The 17,398-nt window shown below is 49.7% G+C and overlaps 2 protein-coding genes across 2 annotated transcripts in view; both read left to right on the top strand.

Moving 5' to 3' along the window:
* The first annotated feature begins 1,629 nt into the window (after positions 1–1,629).
* LOC125947290 (uncharacterized) lies at positions 1,630–8,927 on the top strand. Its single transcript, XM_049671707.1, has 4 exons — positions 1,630–2,009; positions 4,552–4,827; positions 7,126–7,341; positions 8,537–8,927. The coding sequence occupies exons 1-4, from the start codon at positions 1,680–1,682 to the stop codon at positions 8,861–8,863; spliced, it is 1,149 nt and encodes a 382-aa protein (XP_049527664.1). The 5' UTR covers positions 1,630–1,679; the 3' UTR covers positions 8,864–8,927.
* Positions 8,928–13,421: 4,494 nt separating this feature from the next.
* The window catches only part of LOC125947289 (uncharacterized), a 28,042-nt gene continuing 24,065 nt past the window's right edge, over positions 13,422–17,398 (top strand). The window contains exons 1-2 of the mRNA XM_049671706.1: positions 13,422–13,822; positions 16,568–16,843. Of these exons, the coding sequence (XP_049527663.1) occupies positions 13,559–13,822; positions 16,568–16,843 (540 nt within the window). The 5' untranslated portion in view covers positions 13,422–13,558. The remainder of the gene's footprint in view (positions 13,823–16,567; positions 16,844–17,398) is intronic.

Raw genomic sequence — 17,398 nt, 5'->3', positions numbered from 1 at the left:
CTTGTGGAACGGAGCAAGCTGTGGAAGAAGACGACAACGACGAACGCGCGAGCAGTGGCACGAGCGCTTTCGCGCGCTTGCTCCGAGGGGCGCAAACGAGCTGTGGAAGAAGACTATACTAGGCTCGAGCCATTGCTGATGATGATAGTTTTTTTTCGCAGACAATTCATATACAGCTTCGCCGTGTAAATATCGCTGACTTTGTTGTGTTGGCCGGCTATGCTATATGAAAAGGCGCTCTGCTCTATAGTTGCTCCAAGAATGAACAACGAAACAAAATGCTTATGAAGTTTTTCCATGATACGCATTCATGTAAAGGTGGATGCGATGGCGTTTGTCAATTGTAAAATTGTACATTGGTGTGGGTGGTGATCCTGCGCGTAGGTCTTGCTTATAGAGTATGAAGATGTTTAAATAAATAAATGTGCCAGATAGGTTCGGCTTGCAGAATGTGTCGCAGCCCTGTTGCAAAGAGAGTGCTCATATCATCATCATAATTAGCATTTGAGCATTAGTATTAGTGTACTTTTGGAATTATTTTGCCGTAAGCTAGATGCAAATGAAAGAACGTAAAATTATCGGAGATAATATGACAATCGCAAAAATGTCCTAAATATGGGGTATTTTGCTATGAAATTGCAAAACCCTCCAGGGGGTGAAAATTATTCCACAGCGTTCCTCAGCCACGTGTCTCACAGGCGCTGTGTTGCTCTGGGACGTTAAGGTCCGTAAGTCATAGCCAAGTGTATTCGCATTGTAACGACCACAAAGAAAATAACAGCAGGGTCACGTCGACGGTTAGCTGTTCCAGTATCGATTTTCTATGAGGAATTCTTATACAACCTGTAAGAGGTTGCATTGCACAAATTTAAATATTTTTCGTTGATAGTGCCTTGGTGCATTTGTTCGTTTGAACTTATGATTGCTCCCAATGCACCTCTTTATGATCTTCTGGGTATTCTCATATTTCCGACGTATTTTGGCTGATTGAATGTGCGTAGAAGACTAGAGCGGATTTGCTTAGTAGCAAATTAGGACTGGGACTGGGATAGTAGATATCCCAGTCACGAACAGCTATGCTGTTCGTGACTGGGATATCTGAGCGAAAACTTTACTGTCACTGTTGACTTCAAGGTAGCAAGGCCTGGATAGCCAGAAATGCTTTTAGCGCCACCTCCAAAGAAAAACACACATATTGTAATATATAAATAAATAACCAAGCAAATAAACAAATAAATAAATGTAATAAATAAATATGTAGTATAAATTAAGGGCATTTCCATTGAAGATGATTTCTAATGTTAATATTTTTATGAGAACAAGTACTGTTATCCTCCCCCCATTTTTTTATTCATCTACCGCTCACTTCTTGGCGAATATCCCGTTGTGGGAATGTCTGAATGTCTGGATTCATCATCGTCACCACCATCATCATTATCGACGTCAAAGGTACAAGCCAAGCCAATACGAGGGCCATCGCCTAGTGTTGCCATTTCCCCCACCGACTCTTGGCCGATTCCCGTGAGTGGGCATGCGCCAAAGATGATAAGGTCATCATCATCATCATCATCATCCCCACCGAGAGAAGATATATATAGCCGCCTCAAAATTACTCGTGCCGATCCCGGGGCGCTTGGCCGCCACTGGCCAGTGTCCGGCTGCAATCGAGAGAGAGAGCCATGTCTGTTTGGGACATTGAGGTCGAGGAAGCCTCGTCGGAGTCCGCCAACGGTCCCTGGTATCTGCTGGAGAAGGACACAGACGGAGCTTCGTCAGAGGATGCCGACTCGGCGAGGCTGATTCAGGACAGCGAGGACTACAGCAAGGACGAGGAAAAACTCGACTACTTTAAGAACTTGGGCGACGAGGAACGGAGAAGATGTCGTGGCGTCGAGAGCTTCCAGCGGTCACCGCCACCCGGGGACAAGGGCAGCGGTCGACGCCACAGCCTGCTGGAGCTCGCCGATGACGTCGCTCCTGACCTCTTTCGCTGCGCTTTCGACGCAGGGGTGAGAGCGTAGGCGCGCCGTTTTAAGCCACGCCACTGCAAACAAAGTGGGGTGAAACAAGAGCACTTGAGTGTTCGTAGGCGTCCGAAGCTCCGAGCGGCGCGATACGCACGCTGTGATCGGAGGTGAACTGTGGTCTGTGCGACTGCAATTTAACGTGGCCACAAAACAGGAAGGAACACAGTGGGCGAACGAGGGAAGCCTCAGCCTGGAACCAAAGTTTCGACAAGCGAACCCGTCTTCGTTAGAGACTTGATGGACGTAGCTCTCCTTGCCGAAAGATTGGCGCCAGGCTGATGCTTTAGTTCGCCCACTGCTGATAACTTCAATTTTAAATCTTCTTGCATCTCTATTTCCTCTTTTTAAAACTAAACGCACAGAATTGCCGCCGTTATTACAGCGCACGTATTGCGTGCTACGGAGAGGACGCGACACTGTAACTCGGAAGCTGTGCCGGAAGTACGTTTCTTGTGAATGCCATCCAAGGAGTCAACTGGCTAGCGGTCTTTGTACATTGAAAAATATGAGGACATGTCACGATAGTCGCAGATAGACCATGTAACAGGGCTGTATACAGACCCTGTAAGAGTGCATTACAGCCAGAGCGCTGGAACTATATTAACAGAGGAGCTGTTCTTAGTCGAGCGTGCGCCGTTGTCGACGGCGCCGACACGTAGGAGCAGAGCCGGAGAGGTCGCGTGACCCGCTCGCCGGGAGGAGTGGAGCCGACCAATCGGAGCGCGCGCTGGGGAGGAGGAGGAGAGGCGCTGGGGTTTAAAAGAGCGCTAGGAACGCCGTCGCAACGCGCTAGAACCGCCATCGCCCGTGGACGCTGCCGTGTCCCATCCCCCGTAAGTAGCGCCGTTCGGGCCAGCCAAGCGGCCGCGAATGCACAGGTTCGCTGTTCGACCATCTTCACGGAGTGGAAGGGGTGGTGATTCTTTTTCCCCAAAGGTACACCCATAGTCCGACCACCCTGCCCCGTAGTTTCCACCGACTCTTCCGTGTTATATACGAGACCACTGGAAACCGCGGCCGCGGCTCTTTGTGTGAGCGTGCAATATTGTCTGTTGTAACGATATGGCTAGTGCACGCATTTTTTCTTTACCTTGCGGTGAGTTTATTTCTGCTGTTATTGTTTTCCCTTCTAGTATATAGACATGAATGAATAGTTTGCTACACCAATGTATTTCTTCTTCTTTTTCATTGCGGAGAGATGAGTTTGGCAGTCGAGTGCTATCTTTTGACTTACTGTTTCCAGTTGTCAGCACATGAGAACTCGTAATATCCATAACTATAGTATACGTGATATGTATTGCCGTGTGACGGTATAACGGATTAGCCGCTGAGACGAAACTATTTATCCGCCGTGAAGTTTTGCTATGGTTGCAAATCTTCGCGCGCAAGTTGCCGAGAGAAAATAGTAAAGATACTTTTGATATAACGATCGCTCCTATTGTTAGGGTCGTCAAACGTTTTGTGCGGCAAATTGCTGTCACTTACGCCAAGCTTTTTAACATTGTGTAAAGTCACCAACTAGTTCACATCCCAGCGCATACCATCCCTGGTATATAAACAACATACCTCAACATGAATGAATGCCATATATTCGCGTTCAGCGCATAATCATACCTGCCAACCTTTAGCAATCTTATCGTCAAATCCCTTATTTCCAGAGCTTTTTCCCGACTGTCGTACTGAGACTAATAATAAAAAAAATGCTGCCAGTTCCACGAAGTGAAATCTGTCGAAACAGCGGAGCTGTGGTCGTTCTGTTTCTGCGATTGTCGCGTATGTTTCTTTTTTTCGGTGTGGTAGTCTTCGGTAGTCGGTTCAAACATCTGATATGACACCCCGACACCTCTCCTCCTCCTCCCCGGCTCGCGCTCCGATTGGTCAGCTCCTCTCCTCTCGGGAGGAGAGGTGGTGCCCTTGTGGGTCACGTGACCTCTTCGGCTCTGCACCTGCGTGACGGCGCACGCTCGACTAAGAACAGCTACGCTGTTAACACAATTATTTGGGTCCAGTTCTGGGCAAGACTGATTCAACGAATTCAAGTACGGTTGTCGACCGATTTTCGGAGCGTGAATTTTTGAGCCCGCTTGATTATTCGGACCTACCCGCAGCTCTACCATCCACTCCATAGAAACTATCTACGACTACAACCGAATTTTCGGTCGCCCGTTACACGAATATTTCATAAATGAACTTCACGAATACTTCTGTTTATCTGTGGCGCAGATCCTTCTAGCTGCGCAGTGTGTGTGTTCATAGAGAACATGCAGAACCGAGTACTGATTTCTTTTAGTAAACGGTCAGTGTCTGGAATAATGAAGACATTTTAAAGTGTCGCGTAGTTTCAGTATTTCTTTTCTTGGCTTCGACTGTAGTATTTTTCAGAATGTAAGGTGGGCAGGCCTGTTTGGTTTAGTAAAACACTCGGAAGAAAAAAAAAAACGGCAACACTGCCTATAGATGGCGCTACGAACCCAAGGCCTCCCCACGTACGTGAACGTGCAGCGAGCTCGGACCATGCGTGCAGTATGTGTACCTTCTCACGCTGCTCGTGGAGAGAACGCCGAGTGAGCATTCGGCCCTCCATCAAATGCTGTCCGGCGTCGAGATCCCGGTGGTGATGCTGTCGAGGGCCCACCTGTACGTCGCCACAGCTCGGATAGTGTCCTGGTCGGTGGCGAAGCTGCGCGCCATCAAGGACGGCCTGGCCAGTTCGACGCTGTTCCTGCTGGTGCTGCTGCTCGCGATGCTCCTGCTCACAGCCGGCAGCGCGCACGTCGTCCTGCTGGCCCAGGGCGTCAAGGTTAATTTTTGCTTAATTTTGCATACTTCCTTTCGCTGTGATTTCATGCTATTCCGTGGTTTGTATTGTCAATAGAATTTGTTTTATTGCGATGGCAATTATATGGACACTCAAAAGCAGATTTCTGCCGTCGCCGTCGCCGTCACCGTCGCCGTGAGGTTCCGTATGACGTCAATGGAGATGAAATCGTCGCCGCGCGCCGAAGACGCATTACGCTGTTTGTTACATTTCACCCACTGTGCCAATTTTGTGTATATAACATTTATGTGTTGATATGCTGTGTGCCAAAATAAACAAATAAGGGGCTGTGGGCTGGTCAAGCTGCCTTAGGGCAGCTTTTTTCACCCCACCGTCCCATCTAATATGTACGTAAGATGGTGTGACCGCAAATAGACTTATTATTAAGGTGAGAACAGTGGCAGAGTTACTTTTGTGCTGATTGCTCAGCTTGATAAGCGTCAACACGGTGGTTCTAAGGCAAACAAGAACATTCCTGACGGTCGCTGTCTATCAGTGAGCAACTTGCCTGGACCGTGGTCGTGCCCTAATAAGAGTCGTACCGCCTGTGCCCTTCGCGACTGCTTAGTGGGATAGCGATCCCATAGATTGCACCCAGTGCCAGGTTCCAGTTGAAAGTCGTATTTCATTAGACTTATGAAGAAGAATTGCAGTCTATGGCGGATGTCACAACACTTCTTTCAGCTATTGTAGTAAGGGGCTTGTCGCCAGTCTATGCAGCCACATGTCGGCCGTAAACAAAGTGGTGAGATGTCTTCAAGCCGAATGTCAGCGCCAGAGCTTCTTTTTCAAGCTGTTAGTACCTTTCTTCAACACCAGACAGTACCCTTGAGGCGGCGGCCGTCCAGCAGCATGTTTTCGTATAACGGCCGCCCAAATACTATACTTCGAAGCATCAGAGGACATTCTTGTTGACTTTGTTGAAACAAAAAAGTCTCAACTTTATCCGACAAGCGAAATATTGATTGCGATAGCAAAGCAGTAGACAGCTATAAGAAGTAAGAATAGTAGCTTTATCGGCCGTATAAACAGGTAAACATAGTCCTACAACACTATCGCCTTTCACGAAGAAAACTACCCCCACCACATAACGCTCGGACGCGAGAAGAAGCCGTAATATGGCGAAAACTCCAAACACATATCCACATTTGAGTCTTTACCATGCCTACACCCTGCGCTGTATTCCTATAAATGTCCACACTGCGATCAATGTGCAACGCTTTACCACATGGTATGGGCTTGCGCAAACACACCACAGCTCCCACCCATAACACACCCCACTACACGGCAATGGGCGGCAGCGCTGTCCAGCTCCGACTCGACGGACCAGCTCAATCTGGTCAACCGAGCGAGATGGGCAGCTAAGGCCGCTGGACTCCTGGACTGAGGAGACCACCCAATGTAGAGCGGAGGAGCTACCTACGCTCGCGTGCTCTTTCGATAAAAGTTTATTCTCTCTCGCTCTCTCTAGGCCTACAAACTAAATTAACAAGCATGGTGTCATCACCCAACGGGCAAGCATGAACACATCACACTCGATGGCACGGCACGCGCCGCCGTGCCTTACGCTAGAGTTACTGCATAGGCCAAGCCTATACAGTAACTATACCTTACGCAGCAGCCGCCGGAGTAAAACGCACCCCCGCCTCCCTACCCCAACCCCCTACCTTACTCCCCGTTTCAACCCTCGCGTGCGAGAGATTGAGCCGCCATCGCCCGCTCACCCTCGCACGCTTTCACTGGCACATACAGTACACAGCGTCCGGCGACGATTTTATCACCCTTCGACTTTATACGGAAAGTCATGGCGACGGCAGAAATGCGCATGGAGTGTCGCAATGATAATTCCAGCATGAGACTCGTGTATAACAGATTGCAATACATATTCCACTCAGATTCATGGGCAGCTGTCCATCCAGAGATGGCATCCTTAAGAACATCATCTTTCATCAAGATTTTCTTTGCAGATGAGTTGGATACACACTCCCCTGAATAGTTGATAAACCCCAGCTGCCTCTGCTCTTATGTCGTGCAGGTTGGTTCGGATGCTCGAACACTGGCCAGTGGCTTTATGTACACTTCGTCGCGTATAAATAAAATGAAGCACACTCGTTTCAGCGAGTAAACAAATATACGCATTCTTTTTCAAGACGCATTTCAAGACGTGAAAAAAAGTTCATTCAAAGAAACGTTACGTATTTGATCAACACTGCCACATTACAAGTTGTAAAGGTGTTTTGCTATAACCTAGCTGGTTCTCTTGGCTGGTTCTCTTCGCAGGGGCTATTCGCGCGCTTGTCTATGACTGCGTGGCTCTCGACCTACGAAGGCTGCAACAAATACCTCGTCTGCCGGCCACACAGCCAGGACCCAATGAGCTGCCCGCTTCCCGCGTGGTGCCGAGTGTCCCGCAACAGCACCACTAGTGACGTGCACGGGATCGATGCCTTCGTGTACGAGATGCTTGCCATGTCAGATCAAGGCCAGCTGGTCCAGGTAGGACAAGCCGTGCTGCCCATTTCGAAAACGAAAGGCGGGTAGGCATAAGGAAAGAAGAAAACGGTGTTACCGCTTGCGCAGTATAGGGTTACCGAGCTGTTATGCGGCAGCAAACACCGACGGCAGCGGCATCTTGTGAGGCAGTGTTGAACCAGAGGGCATGCAAAGCTTGCAAAAGCTTGCAAAGCAACAGTGACCGCAAAGCATTCAAAGCAACCGTGACTTATATTCTGCTTAAGTGCTGGTGTAAAGCGTGAAATGCGGTGTTATTGTTAATATGCACTCCTTTTATGACTTGTCGCTACCGAGTATTTTTTAAGATGTCGCTACCGACTTCACCATTGATCATCATCATCTGCTGCCCGCGGGTCCAGTAACACGGCATAGCTCACTCTCCTTCAAGGGCGAAGAGCCTAAGCGGATAGGGAAAAATCAGAGTAGGGCCGGACAAGGAATGAGGAAATATCGAAAAATTGAGATTCCTTGCGATTGTGAGCTAGATAAGCAGATCAATCAGTATATATTTATCAATCACTACTCAATCAATGACCATTGTTGTCAGCTCACACATGTTACAGGAACAAATTGTAAAGTCGTATTCGCCAAAACGCAGAATAGTTACGTCTCGAATCTCTCGGTGAAATTGCAGTTAGAGAGAGAGAGAGAGAGAGAGAGAGAGACAGACGTTTATTAAGTAATAAAAAAAATGTACATGTATGAAAAGGCAACCCCAGTGGTTTTTCCGGTGAGGTGCCTAGATGAGGTTAATGGTTTTGCTTCTTATAAGGTAGATGAGCAAGCTGTCATATATAGCTTTGCGGTGTTGAGGGGTAAATTTCACTTAGAAGATGGCAATTTCACGTACCGAACAATTTTTGCTTTCCAAAGGGCAATTCCATGCAGTCGGAAGTTTGCAATGCCATGTACAGCACAAGTTGTTGGTTTCTTATTTTCTTTTTTGCGATGGGTTTTATTTTGCTTCTACTGATATATAAATAGCTCTGATATGGAATACTATATCCAGTAACTTTATATTTTGTGCGCGAATTGTACGATTTATGCTCATGGCGGCCAGGGACAGTGAGGTGTATGGAATTTCACTTTTGCTTTTGCGGCGTGGCAATCACGTTGCCTCGCTTATGATCGAAACTGTAAGTGACTTCAATTTCATTCCGCTGTCTCTTTGTCTCAGATGATCAAGGAGATGCGCGGGGAGTCCCTCGAGTACTTCGTACGCCTCTACGCCTTCGCCACGTGCGCCTGGGCGTTCTCTCTAGGTCGCTGCGACGTGGGCGGCCGCCAAGATGCAAATGACGATGTACGCCGACGTCGTTTTCTCCTGGCGCATCTTCGCTCACCACGCGCAACGACATCTGGACGGCCGTGCCACTCGAATGGACGCCCTCCGCACAGCGGCGGCGCTGCGATCGATCGTGTACGGAAAGCCTACGCCGCCAGAGCCCATTCTTATCCGTGTGCCCACGCCACGCTGCGTCTGGTTGCTGTGGTGGTGAAATGATGCACACGTTGTTACTCGATCGGTTCGTTTCCTGGCTTCGAAATAAAATTCGAAAACGCGAATAAAAGTTCAGGCCGCGTTGGACGAACAGCTAAGCATTGCTGATTGTCGGTTCTATTCGAGGCCGCGGCGGCTGCAATCAGATAAGGCAGTGTACAATGCAAAAAAATAAATAAAAAATAAATAAACTCGTGCACCGAACAGTGGGTGCACACGTTAGAGGGACCCCCTAAGAGGAACATTAGGTGATTTTGTCTGATAAAGTATTATTTATAAAATAATTATACGTGGCTCTGCTATCGCAAACACCAGAGACCAGCGGAGCTGTGAAAAGTCCTGTGAAGTAGTGGCAAACCACACACTTGGTTTGCGTTTTGCTGGGCTTCCGACATCGCCGCTGGTCTCTGGTGTTTGCGATAGCAGAGCCGCGCATAATTTTTCCACTGCGAGAAAGAGGACCGCCGAAGCGAGCACCTATTAGCACCGTTAGTCCCAAGTCCTTGTATGTTGCGAAAGTTCCTGAGCATCCGCAACCCAGGATCTTCAAGCCTCCTCTGTTACTCCTGGCGCTCAGGATTTCTTGGCGATGTTCTGCGTAGTATCGCGATCAAATCGGCCGGCCACTTTCACAAGCCTCCTGATCTTCATTTCTTCGCCCAAGCTTCCCGCAATTTAAACTCGGGATGTTCTCTTCTGCGACCCTTGGTTGCAGCTCCCCTAGCTCTCTCTTCAGTCTTTCGGAAGCGACGAGTGTCCACTACTCGGGTCGAAACCTACCTAGCCACCGCCAGATGCATCGGCTGCAGTCACGAACACCAGGCTCGTTCGGCGCGAACGCGGGGAAACGCGGTCGGCGTCGGAAGCAGTTCTACGGGTCTCACTACCACCTGCCTCACTCCTCCTCCCCACCTCGCATGCGCTATGCTTCGCGAAGCTATTTTTATACTCTGCTTTCACTCTCTCTCTGCTTTCTCTCCCCCAGCTCGATCGACGAAGCTGCAGACGACGGAATGGTAATTATAGCGAGGATTTAACAGCTACGCTGTAAACACTCGACAGAACCCAACTCCCGATTGCTGTCGCCGGGAATGCGTTTAGCATTGAATCGATATGGCTACACAACGGCAAAATCCAGAATAGCAGGACGGCGGCCACCGCCGAAACGTGTTACGGATGAGGCGCTATAAACACGCTGCGCCATCTAGTGCCACCACCGAGAAGTCCGAGCGTGGCCTCCGAGACTAGAAGCGTGGCACGCTGGTGCGTGCGAACGCGGATAATTGTTTTCTCGCTTGCCGCGCACCCAGTGGCACACACACAGTGACCCTTGTTGGCGAGAGGTTCATTACAAATCGGCACATTCCTTGTGTATTCGTGGCACAGCTCGCTAAAGCATTCGCGTGAATACCGTCCATTTGAAAAGTGGCACGCGTCCAGTGCATTTGTTTATCAGCCTGTTAAACCGCCGGGTTGGTGGCCTTGAAAAATCCGTATGACGTGGGTTCGATTCCGCACAGCATCGGATAAATTTAAAGAATATTTTGTGTCATTGCGATGGCGGCACACACCTACTGGCACCGACCAGTGATCTGGACTGGAAAAAACTTTATTTAGGTCCTTCAGGACGCGCTTAGCGCGTAGCGGACGTCTCCCACATAGGGACAGACAGGGATATACCTGGCGGCGGCCTCGTGGGCCTGCTGGACGGCTTATTGCTGGCTGGCTTATTGCTGGTCGGCGAGAAGCGAGCTTCTGAGGGACTTCTCCCACTTGTCCGAGGTAGAGTCGGGATGAGCGCTCCTGCACTCCCAAAGCACGTGTGCGAGTGTCGCCGTGCATCCGCGTGAGGGGCACGTGTCGTTGGGGTACGTGTCAGGGGAGAGAACATGGAGCCTGGAAGGGTTTGGGTACGTGTCTGTAATAAGCGTAGGGTTAGTGCCTGCGGCCTGTCAATGGCCTGGGGTGTGGGGGCGGAAAGATGCGGCGTCCAAGGTAGAAGTGTTTCGTGATTTCGTTGTACGTAATGGGTGCATCCCGGTTGGTCTCTATCTCGGCGAGGTGGGGTTGCCCTGGGACGGCGCGGTCAGTAAGCGCACGCGCTGCGTCGTGGGCGATCTCGTTGAGGTTTGGTGGGGCACCCGGCCGAGATGGGCGGGGAACCACATGATGGTGTGGTGCCTGAGGGTATACTCTAATCCGCTCTGCGGAGGGTGCGTAACGCCTGGTCCGAGACGACGCCGCGTTCGAAGGCCTTGGTGACCGGTCTGGAGTCTCTGTATATGACTGCCCGTTTGCTGTCGGGTTGCTGCCCGTTTGCTGCCGTTTGCTGTCGAGCAAGTAGCATATGGCTACTTGCTCCGTTACTTCGGGATCTCGAGTGAGGATCGCGGCGGAGTTGAGGATCCGCTGCGAGGATGAGACCGCGACTGCGGCGAAGGCTCGGTTGTTGCGATAGGCAGCGGCGTTCACGAACGAGACATCGTCCGTTTTCATGTCTATGCGCCTGAGAAGGGCGGTCGCTCGCGCAAGGCGCCAGCCTCTGGTAAGGTCGGGAGGCACGTTTCGCGGAATGGGAGCGATCGTGATGAGGTCTCGGATCTCGCAGGGGACCGGCGTCAAATCTGGGGGATCCAGGCCTGGTCATCGAGGAGAAAAGGCCGAGCTCGCGCAGAATGTGGCGGCCCGCCTTGGTGGTCGTGAGTCGGATCATCTGCCTTCGCTCCCTGAGCCTCGGCGATCTCTTCTACCATGTTGTGCACACCCACCTCGAGGAGTTTATACGTGGAAGTGGTGATAGGGAGGCCGAGGACTCGTTTCACAACCTTTCGAATAAGGGCGTTGAGTTTCTCGCGCTCCGCACGTAGCCAGTTGTGTACGGCGGCGACATAGAAAAAGGTTAATTTGTTGAAGAGCGGCACATATGTACACATTGCCACATACTTAGTGACCCAAGTTGGCCTGACCGTTGGCTTCGAACCCAATTCACTCAGTGCAGCAGCATGATACGCCGCCCATTCGACCCCGAACTATTCAGGGACCCAAGTAGCCGGGAAAATGGTTAGGTACAAGCACAGGTACATACATAGATACAAACATAGATAGTTCCCGGAACGTTCGTGAAACAGCCTAAGAATGCTAACGTATTAATAAATACGAGCCACCGCTCATACTTTGTCCTCGGCGTGAAGCGATTCTGTGGTATTGTTGATTTTACAATTTACTTCTTGTTGTCACGGCCGAGAGATAGTAGCACGGAGGAATAGGATCGAAGTGGGCAACCTGGGCACTGCCATGTCGTTACGCAGTCGCGGTACCAACCAACGGGAGTTGTTCCATTGCTTACCGTAACACGGTAAATTCGGCGCATGCGCAGTCATGACGGCCGCTAACGCTATGCTAAGTCTAATGGCTGTGAAGGCGTGTTGTCGAATGAACGCAGCCCAGATAATTAATGTTGTTAAAAATCCACCAACAACTAGGTAAAGACACTTGCCTACAACGCGCTCCAGTCAGTCAAAGCAGCTTCCAAAGCATTGAGAGGCATGGAATGTTTCTTTCCTCCATGATTGAGAGGAGACAAGGCATCTAGTATAGTAGCAGTGGATGGTTACATCCAGCCGGTTTCGTACCATCTGGTGTCGCTAATGTCGCCAGCGCAGTTGGAGCACGTGTTTCGCGGGGGTTTTACAGGCAAATGTCTTGACCTCCGAAGTTCTTATACTATCACACGAGAAAGATGCAGTACAATCACAGTTGGCAGATTCTATCCATCCATTATCTCTTACTATACGCTGGCATGAAATGAACGCCAAATTTTTGTGAGACAATGCGGTGACTGCGTTAATAGTATCTCATCCACATTCCTAAGCCAAGTCTTCTGTTCTAAATTCTGCCATTCTGAAGGAATTTAAATCATCACCGTCGGTCTAGCGAATTTCCTAACACTTGAGCTACCTTCTATGATCATGATGATCCTCTGTACAAAGTGCCAGGCATGACTACTCTAACCACACGTTCCATTTCATAGACCATTCCCCACACACCTCCCCCGACCCGCTACTGGGTCTGTCTATTATAGTGGAGGAGGAAATGCCTGGCACTCGAGGAATACTCACTCTACATTCACGGCCGACCATGGATAATCCTCCTTCCCGAGTACGTGCCAAATTTCTCATGTAGTAACAAGAACAAACGTAGCGGCAACTGTTTCGCACAAATAAATAGCTTCCAAATTTTCTTCACTTAAAGGAAAACACCTGAATTACGGTGCGTGGGGAAGCAGCAACAGCAGCAGCATCGCCAGCAATCTACAACGTCATCACATCGACCGCATGGTTTAATTTACATAGGAGTTTTAATTTATTGATCAAAATTATGGATTTCCAAATTTATTCACTTAGCACATATGCAAAATCTGCCCGGCTCTTAGTCAATCCCCGTGAGTGGGCACGTGCCAAAGACTTTAAAGTTATCATCATCATCACCATCATTGTGTGGTCCCGCCATTCTCACAAAGAAGCCACTCGAGAACCGCGCCTGCACGCGGGCGGCTCAGCCTCCGAGCTTGGCGTGGGAGTTCCATCAGGATACGGGGCAGCCAGGGAACGCTGGTCCCTTCCAGGAGGGACAAACGAGCGCGGCCGAGCAGCCTGGGAGTCTGCGAAGTCCGGAGTCCGGAACCTCGAAGCACAGGTCATGGCCACGTCAGACCACCGGCAGACAGAGGACCAGCCGCGGTCAGACGAGGACTGGGTCTTCTTGCAGTACGATGGCGACGGAGTCGAGGAGCGAGTTGGTGATGCCAAAAGCGAGAAGGCAAACCTTTGGAGTGCAGCTGAGCGGTCCAAGAGCCCCCAAGCTACAGAAAAACGCACGGAGTTGCATACCTCGGCGTCCAACGAGGGTAGCTTCCGCAGCGCCAGCTCGGATGTCTTCCGCGGCTCCTTACCTGAAATTCCGGTGAGTTGACAGCGTAGTCGACGCCGAATCAACTATGCTGCCAGCGCCGAATGGAACCCGGTCTTAGTAGCACTTTAGAGTCTATATAGCTCGAGCAGATGTATAGGGAGGGGCATAAAGCCGACAACACTGTGCGGCAGTCAGGCGACGCTAGTTTTGAGCCACCATTTCGAGGGATAGAGACGTGAAGGTCCAAACAGTAGCCGGTCACCTGCTCCATTACGTGTTTGTAAGTTTTTATCTGTTTCTCGTGCGTCCGTTCACTGAAATTCTGCACGCTTACGCACTGCCGCGTGCACCTATGCAAACACCGCACGAGCGGCCTTCTGGACGTCCTTGTATATAGAGCCTTCAAAGCGAAGCAAGTTCATCAGTGCCAAATTTATGGCCCTAGGCAAACAACGCGTAGTGCCCTGAAAGCTTAAGCCCCAATAGGATTTGCGAGGCCACACTTTGGCCATGCTGTATGGCTGCGCGGGATCACTACACTACACCAGAGCAGAAGGTATTACAGCGTGCCGCGCTCCTTGGTTTGCTTTCTCATTTTTTAAATGCGAAGCATTTTTAAGTGCGAATCATTTTATGGCGAACATTTGCTACTTTGACAGTATCTATCTATCTAGCCGCCTACGACTTTGTGCTCTCATGGTCGTTTCGTTAACTTGGTATGTACCAAAATTGGCATACTATGACAAGAGTATATGACGACCATAATTGATATGTCATGACATGAATGACATATCAATTATGGTCGTGTGAAGGAAACAGTCAGGAAAGTGAAGGAAACAGTGGAGGAAAGTGAAGGAAACACTACAGGCTGCTGGTAGAAGGCATAGTCATGAGCATGACTCAGCAAAAAAAAGATTAACACTCAAAAACCACTCGAAGGGGTTCAGACGTGGGCACTGAGTGAAGGAAACACTCAATGATGATGATAGAAATCGTAGTCTTGAGCATGACTCAGCATAAATGACAGTGACTCAGCGAAAAAATATTAACCCTCAGAAACCACTGAAATGGGTTCGGACGTGGGTACTGAGGGAACGAAACACTAAGGGATTGTGGTGGAAGTGATGGTCATCAGCATGACTGAGCAAAACATACAAAAACATACAAAACGAAAACATACAAAAACTGTGAAGCAGTACGTCAGAAGTTGTCGTGATTGTCAATGTTGCAAAGTTCCACCAATGAAACCGGCTGGTCTGCTTCAGCCTGTACGACCTCCTTCCTCACCTTTTGAACAGGTCGGGATGAATTTACTCGGCCCGTTTCCCAAATCTTCAGCTGATAACCGCTGGATTGTTGTCGCCACCGATTACTTGACTCGATACTGCGAAACCCAAGCCATTCAGCGAGCTACTGTTTCAGATGTGGCCAACTTCTTTGTCAAAAATATCGTCCTGCGACATGGTGCTCCAGTTGTCGTCATCACAGACCGTGTATACGGCCTTCACCGCGCAGTTAGTCCGAGATATTCTGCAGCTGAGTGGTACAACGCACCTTACGGCCACTGCGTATCACCCGCAGACTAATGGGTTCACTGAGCTTCTCAACAAAACGATTGCAGATAGGCTTTCCATGTATGTCGCCACGGATCATAAAAATTGGGATGAAATGCTCCCGTATGTGACATTTGCGTATAACACTGCGCTTCAAGAAACCACAGGGTTTCCTCCTTTGCGTCTGGTCTAGGGACGCGACGTCATTAATATGCTCGACGTGGTGTTCCTACCAACTTCGTCTTATACGACCCCCCCCCCCCCCCCCTCCCAGGTACAGACGCTTTTGTTCAGCGTGCCGAAGAAGCACGGCAGCTTGCACGACAACGAATTATATCTCGGCAAAGTCAAGATGCTCGTCGATACAACATACGCCACCGGGACGTAACATACAAGTCGGGAGATCTCGTCTGGGTTTGGACCCCTATACGTATACGAGGCCGCTCAGAAAAATGATTGCGCCGATACTTTGGACCGTACAAAGTTTTGCATCGCCTCAGTCAAGTCAACTACGAAGTTGTCCCTGCAGAAACATCGCACCAGTCTCGTAGACCACGTTCCTATGACATCGTTCATGTCAGCAGGATGAAGCCCTACCACTCGCGCTGACTCCAATTCACAAACTTTGTGGTGCGGTCCAGCTGTCCTCACGCCCGTTGCCTTTCTCATTAATTTCATTTTCTCCCTGTCGTATTTAACCCGTCACCAACTTTTTTTGAAGGGAGGGGTAATGCCGCGGGTTAGTAACGCTAGAGTATGAGGACGAAGAAGGTGTTTTTGGTGGCTGCTGCGGCTAACAACAGTAAACAGCCGTTCGCTCGGAACTGACTGCTTGTCTTTTCCTCTCGCGACAGTATTATACAGTCGTATTATACAGTATGGGTGGCCGTCGTAAAAGGGGTAAACCACACGGATTGGTACACAGAAGTGTCACAATATTCACTGCAGTTAATAAAGTGGCGAGGTCATCACCGACCACGTAAACATATACTAGAAGTGCCGGCAAGCAAACGTGGGTCAGGACGGCCTGATCCTTCGGACTGCGCGATAGAAAAGTCGATTCTCGGACTATCGCAACCTGTTGGAAGCATCTGTGCCACTATTCGTATATACGATGAATCGGGTGGATCCTACCTTCATGCGTTTTTTCTTGTGTTTTGCGCTAGGTGGTGCAGCGGTTCTTTGATTGAGGTGCGGGTTCAAGCTGGACTTTTCTGATTAATGGCTGGCATCCTTCGCGCAGGGCATGTACCTGTTCCCAGGGTTCTGCGAGCCGTCGCGGGATGACGTTAACCCTGTTCGAGTCCTACGGACCAGCGTAAAGCGCTTCACGCGGGTAGTGCTCGGCGCTGCCGTATTTTCCGGCGCGGCGCGCTTTCTCTTCTGGTCGGCGGCGAAGGCGAGCGAAGTCAAGCGACCGGAGATGCTCTATCTGTTGCTTGTGCTGGCGTTGATGAGCCTGGTTACGCTACTGGCGAATTTCGTAACTTGGTATTCCGAGTTGCGTGCCGCTGAAACGGTGAGCTTTACTCTTAATCCTGGCATGTTCTGATAATGCATGGTCTAACGCATACGTCGAAATATATGCGAAGCGACACTTTTTTTGTATGAGTTGAAATGCTGTAAATTTCCGGATTTTATTGCTGCGCCTTTGGCAAAAAGAAAAGTGGTGCGCCCACATGGGCTCTGGCCCACTCGTGCTACGCCATGTGACAAACGCGGCAATCATCAAAGCACTAGTTGGTGTTGGCACCTCCAAAAAAAAAAAAAAAAAACACGTGCAACCGTGGCCTAATGGTTAGAGCGTCAGGCTGAAGTGCAGTCTGACCAAGGTTGAACCCCCGCAACGGGCGCGTAATAATTTCTTTAAAAAGTATGACCTATTCGGAAAGACAGAACCCCGCAGCCGTGGATGGTCAGCAATGTCGGGGTAAACTCGCAAGAGAAAGGCTCGCTTTAAAGAAAGCAAACACTTCAGCAATTTCAAAGCTGCTGAACTCACACACTGGGAAACATGATATCACTGACTGCGACGGTGCTTGTATATAACTTGAGCTATGCTTACAGTGCTCAC

Source organism: Dermacentor silvarum, chromosome 7 (genome assembly GCF_013339745.2).
Source record: "Dermacentor silvarum isolate Dsil-2018 chromosome 7, BIME_Dsil_1.4, whole genome shotgun sequence".
In the NCBI taxonomy this organism is placed as follows: Eukaryota; Metazoa; Arthropoda; class Arachnida; order Ixodida; family Ixodidae; genus Dermacentor; species Dermacentor silvarum.
Note: the sequence above shows the minus strand (reverse complement) of the source record. Positions and strands in the feature narration are given on the sequence as shown.

Coding starts and splice junctions, on each gene's coding strand:
- LOC125947290 (XM_049671707.1), top strand. CDS start 1,680: ATGTCTGTTTGGGACATTGAGGTCGAGGAAGCCTCGTCGGAGTCCGCC. Junction 2,010..4,551: donor GCTGCGCTTTCGACGCAGGG/GTGAGAGCGTAG, acceptor CCATGCGTGCAG/TATGTGTACCTTCTCACGCT. Junction 4,828..7,125: donor TGCTGGCCCAGGGCGTCAAG/GTTAATTTTTGC, acceptor TTCTCTTCGCAG/GGGCTATTCGCGCGCTTGTC.